Genomic DNA, 15,817 nt, shown 5'->3' on the forward strand with positions numbered 1-15,817 from the left:
AAATTTGTGTAAATAGTTGGATACATTAAGGCCTTATGTATTTATCTTCACAAAACCTAATGATCAGACATTCTATTCCCCCCAAATGGACACATTTCCCCTCATTATTAAATCATGCAAATGATGCAGTCACAGATGAAAATAAACACTTTATTAATCAATAAAATAACAATCCCAGATTGCCAGCAAATATTTAAATGTAAATCAAAGAAAATACATAACCAAAGCAGGGGCTGTGCAAAATGCAGACAAACTACAGAAAATAATGACAAAAGGAGACAATATTTACAGAACAAACAAGACCATTAACAAAAGCAGCACTAAGAAGTAATAACTTAAATGGGCTTTGCATTGTGTTGCAATGCAGGTGAACGTTTGCGCGTCTTAAATATCAAATGTTTTCTGAAGTGCGAGAACGAACAACTTTCTTCATTTAAATTGAGACAGCAACTTTTTTCCCCCTACGAAATAATTAGTACTGCATGAAACATCTGTTTAAAAGCGAAAGTATTTTTACTTTGGCTCCCCTCGGAGGGTAATGATGACAAGAACTATGAAAGTTATGTGGATGAAGAAGAACACAGGACATTCATCAGTGCAGCGACTTAGTTCTTTCCCATCCTTCACTGTAGATCTGGGGTTCACAAATGTACTCATTCTCTTTAAACAGCTATCTCTGCTGCATTAATAAATGGCCAAGTCTTTTTTTGATTAGGGGTACATGCTAAAACACAATTTGACCCCAAAAAACACATAAGCTCAGGCAATAGCACTTCTAATGTTCTGATAAGTCCAATAACCTTTTGTTCTCAAAACCCTCGAATTTAGAAATGTGCTTGTGAAACAAAGGCATTCGAAAACAAGGCTCTCACTTCACATATTATCCTTGTCAGTTCACTCAGTTCGATTCAATTAGTTTACAATTCTAAATGACACGTATGACCGTAGACTATTAAAGCTGACAACTAGGCTATTCATCAACTGTCTTGTCCATTGCTTCAGGTAACTATCAAATAGAATGACAACTCTTTCAAAGGCTACCACTGCAATTACTCGACAGCCGAACGGCTCATCTGTCACCTTACAAGAAACAAACCAACCTAATGATAGTAAAGATGGGTGCATTTGATTTGTAATAAAACGGGACACTTTCACAGGGTTGCAGTTCATACAATACTTCCTGCAAAGACGGCTATCAAAATCAATATTCCCTGGCCTGTAAAATTCCTGCAATGTGGTTTCAGGCACAACACACAGTGTGTGATGCAATAAGGGCATGGAGTAGACCCAACATGATGAAGCTAGACTTATAACCTAGCTTATTCTGGACAGTATGAGGATGTGTGGAAAACGAAAAGACTACCAGCAGAGCTCATCCTTAAACCTGCGGCAGACGGATAGCCAGAGACACGGCACGATGCATACAGCCAAGCCTTAGAAGGACAAATTACAGAGCTATATAGATATACAGAAGCTGATACATTTGTAACGCAGCGTGTGCCTTCTTCCTCAGCGTTCCATCTCCTATACTTGTCATGTTCCACCATCGTGGCAAGCCCAAGAATACTCTCCAAGCCTCTTTTGTGTTCCAGTGTCCTACATCAAAGGGACTCAAAGTCAATGGCCAGTCAAAAACGGTGGTATTTGTAATAAACACATTTTGAATGAGTGCAGTGTCAGACTAGCTAGACATTTGCTTAGAGTACAAGTGAAGTGCACAACACATTTGGTTAGTATCGGCGGTATTGTTAAGATAATGGTATCCTGGATGATGGACTCGCTTTACCCCACTGGTATCTTAACCTTTGACATCTCCAGGCCCTGTCTTAGCTTTCCTCTACATGTGCAACTTCTACTTACTCCAGAAACAGTCACTCCAAGGCCCAAGCAAGAAAACTGGTTTAACAATCCGTTCAAAGCTGACTAACAATAGACCGGAATTTACACCCAGTTTCATGTTGACTTAATGTTAGTTTTACCTTTAACTCTGACTTCACTTGATACCACTCCCTTCACTTCATAACATGAAGTAATAACATCATGGCCTGGTGCCAAAGATCCAGAGAAATCTTTCAACCCCTTCTTTTCCTTGTTTGTTCCTTTTTTTCTACCCAAACAATGAAAATTCAGTACTCAAATTATGAACTTCTGCTTCAAAGTCGTTTCCCAGAGAAAACACAGGAACCACAAAAGAAAAGGAAAAAAACCTAATGCAAGAAAAGTAGTCAACAATGCAGTTTCTCCTCACAAGAATCTTCTCAAAGGAAAAAAGACCTCTCTTGCATCTGCAGAAATCTTTCTTAGTGATTTTAGCTAAATGAAAGAAAAGGCATCAGCTTCCTCCTCACTTCTTTTTGTCCTTTTGTTTCTTTTCGGGCTTACGGGTTTGCTGATCTGTCATGGTGCGGGGCATGATCAGAACGCTGCCGTCGGCGCTGTACTGGAGCGAGTACTCGCTGGGGGGGTAGGGCTGGCCCTCCTCATCCCGAAGCTGGGTGAACACCTCCTGGTAGAGGCTTTGCACTTTCTGCTTCATCTGGCGGATGGAGCGAATAAACTCCATCTTCTCCTTCAGCAGCCGCGCCTTGTCACGACGCAGGTCGTGCACCCCTTGCTCCAGGTTGATGATGGTATCCAGCTTGCGCTTGCGGCAGTTCTGGGCCGCCATCTTGTTCTTACCACGTCTACGAATGTCGCGGACGAGGGCCAGTTGGGCCTCGCTCAGGTGGTGCTTGGAAAGAAGCTCGTTGAACTCCTCCACAGGCAGATTTATGATCTTCTCGTTTGAGAAGGGGATCTTCATGGCCCGAGCCCGTCGCTCATCGCGACTCGACTGTTTGTCCAGGAAGTCCTGTTGGGGCTTAAGCTTTGACTGCTTCTCACGGCCCATTTTCTTGCCAGTGGGAATCGGTAGCTCTAGGTGTTCATCGAACGATGAAGACAGTGGTAAATTGTAGGTGTGATTGTGGTTGATGTTGTCGAGCTGAGGGAGCCCGTGGAACTGGGAGGGGTCCTGGTAGCTCATGCGGCAGAGCTTGTTGAACTCGGGCTGGTAGCCCCCCACAGCGCCTTCTTCTGGTTCCACGGCAGCTGACTCCGAGTCAGTGCTGTATCCCACAGCCCCTTCCTCTGAGAAGGTGGCAGAGGTGGAGGAGGAGGAAGCGGCGGAGGAGCAGGAGGTCTCAGAGCTGCTCGGGGAGGCCGGGCTGTGACTGGAGTCTAGGGAGAGGCCTGAGTCCGAGTCGAGTTCATCCTCCAGCTGAGAGGCCTGGGCCTGGTTGAAGCCCTCCTCCATTGCCAGGTCCAGCAGACTGATCTCATCCAGCATAGACTCCTCCAGCAGAGTGCTGAAGGGATCAGGCAACACTGGAGTGCAAGTGATGTTGTTGGTGCTGTTCAGAGGCGGTGGGAGAAAGAGTCCAGTCAGGTTGGTGGCTCCGAATGTAGAGTTGACGTTGGAGGAGTTGCTGGAGGACATTCTAAGCAAGGGGGTCCGTGGGGTGCTAGTGGCATCCATCTCTGGATTGAAAAGTGTGGGAAAGTCCTGGCTGCAGCTAGGGAGGGAGGCCTGGTGAAGGCTGACATCTTGGTGAATAAGGGTGGAGGAACGAGTAAGTCCAAAGCTTCCAACTGAGCCGGACTCACTTGTGCTGCCACTGGTATTGGTACTGTTGGAAGTAGTGCTGAGGAAGGAGTTCTCTGAGGTGTTATTAACCTCCATTTCCTTCAAAAGAGAAAAGAATTGTAAGATTATTATTATTTTTTTACTGGAGAACCAGTTGTGATTAAAGCGCAAGTACAAACCTGTAGTTCCATGATAGCCATGATGTCTTGCCACTGCTGCTCCAGGTCCAACGGGGGAGCCAGTGGTAAGCCCCGAGATGTGGATGGAGCTTCTTCATTGGCCACCACAAGCTCAGCTGTGACTACAGGGGCTGGAAACTGATAAGATGTTTACCTTTAAAAGTCTCACAATTGTTTTTTTGATTTCCATAGACTATAGTGTTAATCTAGCATTTGTAATATCATAAAACAGCATGCAAATGTCTTTACCTCAGGAGATTCTTCTCCGAAAGGGAAGGTGGCCTCCAGCAGCCTTAGGCATTCCTGCAGGGACAGTGAGGTCTGAGAGCCAAGGCCTGGGATCTGGGGGAGGGGCAGACAGCACAGAGGTCACTCCCTTTACTATCAACTACAGTGGACACACAAGATCATGAACACAATCTGTTCCCTTAGCTACCTGCTCTGGTATGCTCTCCCCGGTCTCTCCATCCACAGGCTGAGCCTCTTGAAGGTTCACTCCATTCCTCCATCTCTCCTGTGCCTCTGCTCTTTCCTCCTCCTCTGGGCTGGGCTTTTCCACCTCACTCTCCTTCTGGCGACTGCTATAGTTGAACACTTCCCGTCCTGCGCCAAGGTCGATGTCCTGTCGCCACAGGATGTCAATCAAATCAATGTCCTGAAAAATTCATGATGTGAAAAAGATGTTAGGACTACAAAGAAAAGAGCCCCCTTGATTGAGTTGCACAACATCTTGTCTTACACAACTTAATTCAAAATAAAAAGCACTTCAAGGAGAGAGAACTACAGTGCCTTGAGAAAGTATTCACACCCCTTGACTTTTTCAACATTTTCTTTTTTTACAGCCGGAATTTAAAATTGATTATATTTAGATGCGTCACTGGCCTACACACAATAGCCAATAATGTCAAAGTGGAATAATGTTTTTAGAAATGTTTACAAATTAATTAAAAGCTGAAGTCTTGAGTCCATAAGTATTCAACCCTTTTGTTATGGCAAGCCTAAATAAGTTCAGGAGTAAACATTTGCTTAACAAGTCACATAATAAGTTGCATGGACTCACCGTGTGCAATAAGTGTTTAACATGAATTTTGAATGACTACCTCATCTCTGTACCCCACACATACAATTATCTGTAAGGTCCCTCAGTCGAGCAGTGAATTTCAAACACCGATTCAACCAGAAAGACCAGGGAGGTTTTCCAATGCCTCGCAAAGAAGGGCACCTATTGGTAGATGGGTAAAAATAAAAAAAAAGCAGACATTGAATATCCCTTTGAGCATGGTGAAGTTATTAAATTACACTTTGGAGGGTGTATAAATATACCCCGTCACTACAAAAGATACAGGCTTCCTTCCCAACTCAGTTGCCAGAGAGTGAGGAAACTGCTCAGGGATTTCACCATGAGGCCAATGGTGACTTTAAAACAGTTATAGAGTTTAATGGCTGAAAACTGAGAAAACTGAGGATGGATCAACAACTTTGTAGTTACACAACAATACTAACTTAAATGACAGAGTGAAAAGGAGGAAGCCTGTACAGAATACAAATATTCCAAAACATTAATCCTGTTTGCAATAAGGAACTAAATTAAAACTGCAAAAAAAGTGGCAAAGAAATTAACTTTAGGTCATGATTACAAAGCGTTGTGTTTGGGGCAAATCCAACACAACACTGAGTACCGCTCTTCATATTTTAAAGCATGGTGGTGGCTGCATCACGTTATGGGTATGCTTGTCATCGGCAAGGACTAGGGAGTTTTTGGAGATAAAAAGAAACAGAATAGAGCTAAAACACAGGCAAAATCCTAGAGGAAAACCTGGTTTAGTCTGCTTTCCAACAGGCAAATTAATCTTTCAGAAGGACAATAACCTAAAACACAAGGCCAAATACACACTGGAGTTGCTTACCAAGATGACATTGAATGTTCCCGAGTGGCCTAGTTAGAATTGATTCAAATCGGCTTGAAAATCTATGGCAAGACTTGAAAATGGCTGTCTAGCCATGATCAACAACCAACTTGATAGAGCTTAAAGAATTATTAAAATAATAATGTGCAAATATTGTACAATCCAGGTGTGCAAAGCTTTTAGAGACTTACTCAGAAAGACTCACAGCTGTAATCGCTGCCAAAGGTGATGCTAACATATTGACGCATGGGTGTGAATACTTTTGTAAATGAGAATTCTGTATTTCATTTTCAATAATATAAAAAAAACATTTTCACTTTTTCATTATGGGGTAGTGTGTGTGTAGATGGGTGAGAAGAAAAAAAGTTATATAATCTATTTTCAATTCAGGCTGTATATAACACGTGGAATAAGTCAATGGGTATGAATACTTTGATGGTACTGTACTTGACTGTGGTGCAAAAATCAAAGATGCCTATACCTGTGATACTGTTGGCTTTACATTTCGATATTTTCATCCTCAGGTCAACACAAGGTGACATATATAATGCGATTTAAAGTAACTGTCCAGTCAAAATCTCACTTTTAAAAGTTCATATTCAGTTAGCGCATACACAAATAATGTTGTTCACTCATCCTGTACTCTTGTGGCCAAAGCATAAATTGGAGGGGGAAAAAAACACTTAACAACCCACATCAAACGTGTGTCTCAAACAGACATGCTAGTTCCTCATAGAGGATGAGTTGGCCAATCAGCAGTCTACTGGCATTAATATTTTTTCATGACCGGTATAGGCCGAGACAAGATTCTGTTGTTGGGGTATGCATGCCCACACCATTCCAACACAGAAAATCAGCTTTTTTAACATCGCTTTCCTTCCAAAAGATAATTATAATATGAGTGAAATGCTTAATTATAGGTCATATTTCATACAAAAACATGGAACTTCAGATCATGTAAGCAGGGATGGGCGATTGGGGTGGGGGCCTTAAAAAAATCATGAGGGGCCGAAGTGGCTTGCAGGTCTGCATACCCACATCCATGCATACCCACACATACATTTAGAGCTAGCCCTAGTCTTTGAGGCTTAAGTAAAATTTTGCCCCCACCCTACCCTGAGAAAAACACTAGCTGTCACGGGCTAATTGAGTGAATGGCAGTGACTGACATAAGTGGAAAAACTGCTGATGGACAACCAAATTTCGAAATTGCACTTTATGTATTCTACTATTCTAACTCAACATATTAAGTTGAGACCCCAACTGAGTCTCTCACACACACACACACACACACACACACTTGCCCATCCCTGATGTAAGCCCACTAATGCAACAGTAGCCACTTAATTACCATAAAAGCATGTGATCCATTTGGAGACTTAGTTAATTCTACTTTAACAATGGCTTAGTGTCGCCCAAAACCACACTGCCTCCAAGTGGTGGTCCTGTGACTATTAGGGGCAAGGATGATTCTAATGCAAGGACATTACAATAATGCAAAAAACACATTACACAATAATGCCAGAAATAATTATACACTGCTGAAAAAAATAAAGGGAACACTTAAACAACACATCCTAGATCTGAATGAATGAAATAATCTTATTAAATACTTTTTTCTTTACATAGTTGAATGTGCTGACAACAAAATCACACAAAAATAATCAATGGACATCCAATTTATCAACCCATGGAGGTCTGGATTTGGAGTCACACTCAAAATTAAAGTGGAAAACCACACTACAGGCTGATCCAACTTTGATGTAATGTCCTTAAAACAAGTCAAAATGAGGCTCAGTAGTGTGTGTGGCCTCCACGTGCCTGTATGACCTCCCTACAACACCTGGGCATGCTCCTGATGAGGTGGCGGATGGTCTCCTGAGGGATCTCCTCCCAGACCTGGACTAAAGCATCCGCCAACTCCTGGACAGTCTGTGGTGCAACGTGGCGTTGGTTGATGGAGCAAGACATGTGCTCAATTGGATTCAGGTCTGGGGAACGGGCGGGCCAGTCCATAGCATTAATGCCTTCCTCTTGCAGGAACTGCTGACACACTCCAGCCACATGAGGTCTAGCATTGTCTTGCATTAGGAGGAACCCAGGGCCAACCGCACCAGCATATGGTCTCACAAGAGGTCTGAGGATCTCATCTCGGTACCTAATGGCAGTCAGGCTACTTCTGGCGAGCACATGGAGGGCTGTGCGACCCCCCAAAGAAATGCCACCCCGCACCATGACTGACCCACCGCCAAACCGGTCATGCTGGAGGATGTTGCAGGCAGCAGAATGTTCTCCACGGCATCTCCAGACTCTGTCACGTCTGTCACGTGCTTAGTGTGAACCTGCTTTCATCTGTGAAGAGCACAGGGCGCCAGTGGCGAATTTGCCAGTCTTGGTGTTATCTGGCAAATGCCAAACGTCCTGCACGGTGTTGGGCTGTAAGCACAACCCCCACCTGTGGACGTCGGGCCCTCATACCACCCTCATGGAGTCTGTTTCTGACCGTTTGAGCAGACACATGCACATTTGTGGCCTGCTGGAGGTCATTTTGCAGGGCTCTGGCAGTGCTCCTCCTTGCACAAAGGCGGAGGTAGCGGTCCTGCTGCTGGGTTGTTGCCCTCCTACGGCCTCCTCCACGTCTCCTGATGTACTGGCCTGTCTCCTGGTAGCGCCTCCATGCTCTGGACACTACGCTGACAGACACAGCAAACCTTCTTGCCACAGCTCGCATTGATGTACCATCCTGGATGAGCTGCACTACCTGAGCCACTTGTGTGGGTTGTAGACTCCGTCTCATGCTACCACTTGAGTGAAAGCACCGCCAGCATTCAAAAGTGACCAAAACATCAGCCAGGAAGCATAGGAACTGAGAAGTGGTCTGTGGTCTCCACCTGCAGAACCACTCCTTTATTGGGGGTGTCTTGCTTATTGCCTATAATTTCCACCTGTTGTCTATTCCATTTGCACAACAGCATGTGCAATTTATTGTCAATCAGTGTTGCTTCCTAAGTGGACAGTTTGATTTCACAGAAGTGTGATTGACTTGGAGTTACATTGTGTTGTTTATGTGTTCCCTTTATTTTTTTGAGCAGTATATTTCATAAAAATTGTGATTTATCAAGGTTCACACATAAAAAGGCATCTCTGATAGACAGCTATATACAGCAATCTGAGAAGTAGGCCTATTTCCTCCTAGTAACATATCCCTCTCTGTACATTACAATAGAAGTGCCATGCCCCTGCTTGCCTTGATCTCCCCTCTACTCAGGCTCATGAGACTATGTCATGCTTTCCTACCTCTTTGGTGAGATCATCATTGCCATCCCTGTTGTGTTGCTCCTGGCTGTCCTCAGGGGCCACGGCTCCCAGGGTGCTGTCCTCTCCACTTGGGTTGTAGGTGGACTCAGGCGCTCCGCCGCCACCCCTCATGGTCGGGGTTTCGGAGTTGTTCACGTCCTCCAGGCCGGCCCCATTGTCCAGGGTGATGCTGGGGCTGGACTGGCTGGCGGCGGACACCACAGTCTCAGGGTCACGGTGCACCAGCCACGTGCTCAGCTCTGGACTGGGCACTGACAGGCGATCCAGCTGGCGCACCTGGTTCAGCAGCCGGCGGGTGGTAAAGAACTGGTCAAGGTCCACACTCTTGGGATGGATGCCATATCCGTCCAGCGTGTTGCGGAGGTTGTGGAACTGCGTTTGGGTGTAGGCCGAGCTGGGGCCTAAGATGATCTCCCGCAGTGGGGGCAGCTGATTGCTCAGGTAGGTGTCCAGGTCCACCCGCACCCCAATGAGACTCAGGAGGATGGTGAACTGAATCAGGCCCTCTGTGAAGTACTTTTTCAGGTAAAGCATTTCTTTACAAAGGAACAAAAAGTGAAGTAAAAAAGTCAAAAATGAACAGGGGACAAATTAGAGTGGCGCAATAGTTGATACTGAGATAAAGACTGGGATAAACAATGAAAGTATGACAATTGCAGATATGACAGAAGAGGGACTTTCGCAACTTTCTCTTTTAGCAGTATTTTGCAGAGTTTGCTTAAAATGCGAATAGAATAGAGAGGGTTGCTGTGGTCTTGTATGTGCGCCCAATATCAGTCAAAAGGGTAAACTGTGTTCTAGGTCAGGCTTTGGTCTTCCCCATCAGTAAGTCCTCCCATACCTGCACAGACAGACAGAGAGAGATCAAGGCCAAATGAAACCTTGATACCTTTAAAAAAAATGTATGACAGGATAAAGAAATGTGCATTTGTTGAGTAAACATGCTTAGATTAAAATGTTAGGTTAAATGTCTTCCAACCTAAGCTGTGTACTACAGTATGATTTCACAGTAAAAATATATATACAAAAATGACATTACAATGTCAAAAGAATATATTACATAACATAACATTACATGACATATCTTGTCCGAACAATGGACAAGATGAAATGTGAGTATGGCCTCAGATGTTGAAACAAACAGGCTTTTCCTCAAACGTGTACAATGGGCAGTCAGCCACAAACGATTTAAGATTACCAAAATTCAACCAACATGAATAGCCAAATGAAACTAAACTCTAAACCATAAACCTAGCATATGCACTGCCAGTGAATGCAAAAACAAACCGTAACTCCTATTCCACATATTTCTATGGGAGGAACAATAGACACATACTCCTTAGCAGCAAACCATCACATCGCCACTTCCTAAAGCAGTGGTGTTCAAACGTATCCTTGGGGACCCCCATCTGTTCCATGTATTTGATATATTCCAAAGAAAGCACACCTGATTCCAATTGTCAACGAATCATAAAGCCATTGCGAGCTAGTTCAGGGCTACAATCAAATTGTTAACTGGGGGTCCCTGAGGAGAGGTTTGAAAACCACTCTCTCTAGAGAACACACTGTACCTCAACCCCAATTCAAGAAGACCAATTTGACATGCCAACCTGACAATGTACAACTGAAATGTATCACCTAGTCCAGTGCATAACAGGAATCGATGTGAAGGTGAAAGAGGGAGGGTCTCGGGTTCTCCTCCAGTAGCTACGCTTCATGACTCCCATCCCTAGCAGTCTCCCTCTCATCCATTTTCTTTTCAAGATCTGCAGCTTACCGATGTGTCACTCACACATACACAATTGCATTAAAATAATAGCAATAAAAACGATGCATCAGTATATCTGTAAATAATGTTTAAAAGTAGGCAGCCGAACAACATCGTAGCCAGCATCCACTGGTATTTCTCGTCCAGAGGGAAGTGTTGATAGCGCTCATTTCCGATATCAAGCAACCTCCCTAGCAACAAGTGGCGCAGGGATGACTGGCAGGCTGGTGAACCATTCACAAACCAAGGATACGATCACAACGTGTGACTCTCAGAAACGTTAACCAATGGGGAAAAGATGGGGGCGGGATGTTGAGGTGACAGCAACGGGGAAGAGAAATTGCTAAAATGTACCGTTAGCTCGTTAACTGTTACTATGTATTTTAAAACAATGTGTTGCATTGCCAATCTCAACTAAACGTACACACAAGAAGCAGATAATGCATCCGCCTACTTTACGTCGCTTATCCAAAATATTCAAGCGCAATTAGCTACAAGCTAACGTTATGTTGCTAGCCAACGTTGGCTATCTAGTAAAGCTAGTTGGCTAACGTTAGCTATCTAGCTAAAACCTATTTTATACTTACGCGTGGAGATTTTATACATCTGCCTGTATGCCCACAAGTCGGCCACCTTCTATAACCATTATTTGATTTCAGAAGAGTTCTCTCATATGTTTTATTAGCATTACACAATGTCATTATCCACCCTCTCCCCCCATTGAATGGCCCACCATGACTTGACAATATTTCCATAGGCTAGCTAACAGCGGCGCATCTGACACCAAAACACGCTTCCCACAGAGCATGCGTAGAACATTCTTGGGCGCATGTTTACATCATCGCAGTGAAAATCCCCGAATTTAATCGACTGGCTTGTCAAATTAATTATTCAGTTAGTCAAATTAAAAAAAAATATATATATAATGTCATATTAAGATTTAGAAATTATGGAAATTGAATACAACAATCAGACCTTTCTATAAAATTAGTCGATTTCTGTGGGCTACACGCTTCCAAATCATATGAGAATTAGGATGAGCTGCCTATGAATTGTCGAATAATTCACACAGTAAGTGAAAAACTGGTTTCACCATTATGCCTAGGCTATTATGCCTGTGTAACAACATGTTTTGTGAAACATTTTATTCCATGTTTGTTTCTTAAAATTGTATTTTATTTTCCTTTCTACTATTTTCTAATCATCCTCTTATTTTAAAGGTCCAATGCAACCGTTTTTATCTAAATATTTAATCATTTCTGGATAAAAAATACCTTACTGTGATTGTTTTCAAATAAAATGGTAAAAAATAAACAAAAATAGCTTCTTTGCAAAGAGCAATTTCTCAAGTAATAATTTTGCTAGGACTGTCTGGGAGTGGTCTGGGTGGGGAGGGGAAAACTGAAAACTAGCTATTATTGGTAGAGAGGTTTGGAACAATCTTTCTCTATAGACAAATTTACTGCCTAGCGATGTCACAAGGCATCCCAGCCAAACAGGCTGAAATTTCAGGCAGTCTTTTCAAACAGCTCTTACACTAAAAGGGAATTATTATAATTTTCACAATTTCACAGTATTATTCCAACCTCACAGTGTGTAAAAATATATATAAAACACAGGAAATCCCATTTTTGACTGCACTGGGTCTTTAAAGCCTGACTGGTACACTACATCACTGTGCATGATTCATGACACAATTAAATTCAAAGTAAAAAATAAATAAATGAAAATTGAAAATGGTAAACAGACATTCTAAATAAAATATGGTAAATGGTAAACAGAAAAAGGCAAATAGTAAACAGAAAATGCAAAGTGTAAAGTGAAATTGATAGTGGTTGTTTTCATTTTCCAACTACCCAATTAGCATTTTCTCTTTCAATAATGCATTTACATTTTTCAATTTTATGCCAATTGGGGGTGTGCACCAGGAGAGGGAGAGTAACACCACAGCCCAATGTAGAAGCACATCCTAGCCATGATGGGGCTGTCTGTACATGGATTTTAGACTAGTGTAACAAACACACAGGGTACCGGAAAAGCGTAGGCCTGATAAGCTGAAGACTAATATTCAGGTCTCAGCCAAGGTTAGGCTTACTCATCATGCATGTGTGTTCACTGAACCACCTTGGTTACAATTTACCATCCTTTGACCTCCTCCTCACAGATTACCATCTGAGCCATGACAGAAATTGCCTAGGCTTTGGCTCAGCAGGCTAAGATGTCCTACTGGTGTACAGGACACCAGGTTGGAACCCCGTCGGTTACACTAGTCTAAAATCAATGCACAGAGAGTGTAATAAGAATGACATGTCCACTTCAACATCAGATACAACACAGTGGACGTAGGCTACGCTAATAATGTTGTAAGTACCGCTACAATGTATTTTCATGATAAAAACATTTTTGCACAATCTAAAAATGTGGAGACAAATTTTCACTTTGACAAACTAATGGATGATCCAGGAGATGAATAGATATTGCTTCCAACTTATTTTAACTTCTTATTAAACATGCCTTATAAGTTCTACAGAAATATAAACATTTTGATTGAATTGCATCACAATCTTTGTAGTTGCGGCTTCACACGTATATGAATTAAAGTCATAGCTGAGTTATATGGCTCATTCATTCCACATTCAATCACAGCTTTGACAACAGAGACCACTGCCATATGGACACATTTTGTGTGCAGGCCTAAATAAAACATTTTGTTTTAATCCCTTTGGTTTCCACACTTGTTCACCATTATAATCTGTGTTAGGAATGCCATTGTATATTTGCATATCTGATGGGTTTACCATCATGTTTCTGTCAGCAACTCATACTGTCTGCATATTTCTTTGTATCCTGCTCTTGTATCCTGCTCTTGTTTTGTCCAATTATATGACTCTGAGTGCCCCCATCCCAAGTTCTGCGATACACTTAGACTGAGTCTGAGGCAGTCAGTGTATAACATAATTTTGGTAGGGGTCAACCCAACAGAGAGTGAGTGGAACAGGGAGAGCAGTCCAGGAGTTTCCAACTTGGTTGATTAACCATATCTTCATCTCCACAACATCTCCAATTTATGACGTTCATTGTGACAATGCTCTGTCTGTTGATACATAAAATCATACTTTCATAGGTTTTGTTACTCACGAGAACTCCAGTTAATATATCATTTATAAACCAATTTCCACAAAGGAAAAAAAAAAGTATGCTTGAGTAAAAGATGATGTATTTTTTGAGTGATCATGATAGATGGTGCCACCAGATGGCAAGAGAGCACATTTAAAGCAGTCACAACATCCACTGTGTAATTCAAGTTTTTTGCAAGTGGACTAAAAGATTAATCAAGATTGGATTGATACATTCCCCATACTCAGGATGTGGACAAAATGTTGTTTATGAGTCTTCTTTTTATCAACTTCAATCTGGCCTGCAGACATTTCTCAAGTGCATCATGATGTGCCATTGAATCTATTTTTGGACAGCATTCATGCTCTTTGTATTTTGTGGCACATACAGTAGGCCATTGTATTACCCTATAGTTATTTCCAGTATAGTCGTTTCTGTGAATTGAATGGTCTTTTAACGATCAATCCACCAGTATTTCAATGAATACATCTTCTTTTCAATAAAATCTTATCAACTATCAGTATGATATAAAATTAACTCAAACTGTGAAAAATGTCTGTAAGTGTTCCATTATTAAAGTGACCAGTACATAGACACAGAATCACTGGTTACTTTAATTATGGAACACTGGTCACTTTAATAATGTTTACATACTGTTTTACTAATTTCATATGTAGAGTTGAAGTCGGAAGTTTACATACATTTAGGTTGAAGTCATTATAACTCATTTTTCAACCACTCCACAAATTTCTTGTTAACAAACTATAGTTTTGGCAAGTCGGTTAGGACATCTACTTTGTGCATGACACAAGTATTTTTCCCAACAATTGTTTACAGACAGATTATTTCACTTATAATTCACTGTATCACAATTCCAGTGGGTCAGAAGCTTACATACACTAAGTTGACTGTGCCTTTAAACAGCTTGGAAAATTCCAGAAAATCATGTCATGGCTTTAGATGCTTCTTATAGGCTAATTGACATAATTTGAGTCAATTGGAGGTGTACCTGTGGATGTATTTCAAGGCCTACCTTCAAACTCAGTGCCTCTTTGCTTGACATCATGGGAAAATCAAAAGAAATCAGCCAAGACCTCAGAAAAAAAATTGTAGACCTCCACAAGTCTGGTTCATCCTTGGGAGCAATTTCCAAGTGCCTGAAGGTACCACATTCATCTGTACAAACAATAGTACGCAAGTATAAACACCATGGATCCACGCAGCCGTCATACCGCTCAGGAAGAAGACGCGTTCTGTCTCCTAGAGATGAACGTACTTTGGTGTGATAAGTGCAAATCAATCCCAGAACAGCAGCAAAGGACCTTGTAAAGATGCTGGAGGAAACAGGTACAAAAGTATATATATATCCACGGTAAAACGAGTCCTATATCGACATAACCTGAAAGGCCGCTCAGCAAGGAAGAAGCCAGTGCTCCAAAACCGCCCCAAAAAAGCCAGATTACGGTTTGCAACTGCACATGGGGACAAAGATCGTACTTTTTGGAGAAATGTCCTGTGGTCTGATGAAACAAAAATCAAACTGTTTGGCCATAATGACCAACATTATGTTTGGAGGAAAAAGGGGGATGCTTGCAAGCCAAAGAACACCATCCCAACCGTGAAGCACAGGGTGGCAGCATCATGTTGTGGGGGTGCTTTGCTGCAGGAGGGACTGGTGCACTTCACAAAATAGATGGCATCATGAGAAGGAAAATTATGTGGATATATTGAAGCAACGTCTCAAGACATCAGTCAGGAATTTAAAGCTTGGTCACAAATGGGTCTTCCAAATGGACAATGACCCCAAGCATACTTCCAAAGTTGTGGCAAAATGGCTTAAGGACAACAAAGTCAAGGTATTGGAGTTGCCATCACACAGCCCTGACCTCAATCCTATAGAAAA

General features: G+C 42.2%; 1 protein-coding gene across 5 annotated transcripts; it reads right to left on the reverse strand.

The window, feature by feature from the left end:
* Window positions 1–136: 136 nt before the first annotated feature.
* On the reverse strand, window positions 137–11,592 carry LOC106589287 (endoplasmic reticulum membrane sensor NFE2L1). 5 transcript variants are annotated; one of them, XM_014179059.3, is made up of 6 exons: window positions 11,385–11,592; window positions 9,009–9,870; window positions 4,241–4,459; window positions 4,054–4,146; window positions 3,805–3,942; window positions 137–3,724 (listed from the first exon to the last, which is right to left on the reverse strand). In XM_014179059.3, exons 2-6 carry the CDS (start codon window positions 9,561–9,563, stop codon window positions 2,345–2,347), a joined length of 2,385 nt encoding a protein of 794 aa, XP_014034534.1. In that variant the 5' UTR covers window positions 9,564–9,870; window positions 11,385–11,592; the 3' UTR covers window positions 137–2,344. The 5 variants fall into 5 exon arrangements, with proteins under 5 accessions (XP_014034534.1, XP_014034539.1, XP_014034533.1 ...); XM_014179064.3 differs by having other exon boundaries at window positions 4,241–4,426; window positions 9,009–9,565; window positions 11,385–11,585; XM_014179058.3 differs by having other exon boundaries at window positions 9,009–9,565; window positions 11,385–11,585.
* Between the last annotated feature and the right edge of the window lie 4,225 nt (window positions 11,593–15,817).

Source organism: Salmo salar, chromosome 28, assembly GCF_965601325.2.
Source record: "Salmo salar chromosome 28, fSalSal1, whole genome shotgun sequence".
Lineage (NCBI taxonomy): Eukaryota > Metazoa > Chordata > Actinopteri > Salmoniformes > Salmonidae > Salmo > Salmo salar.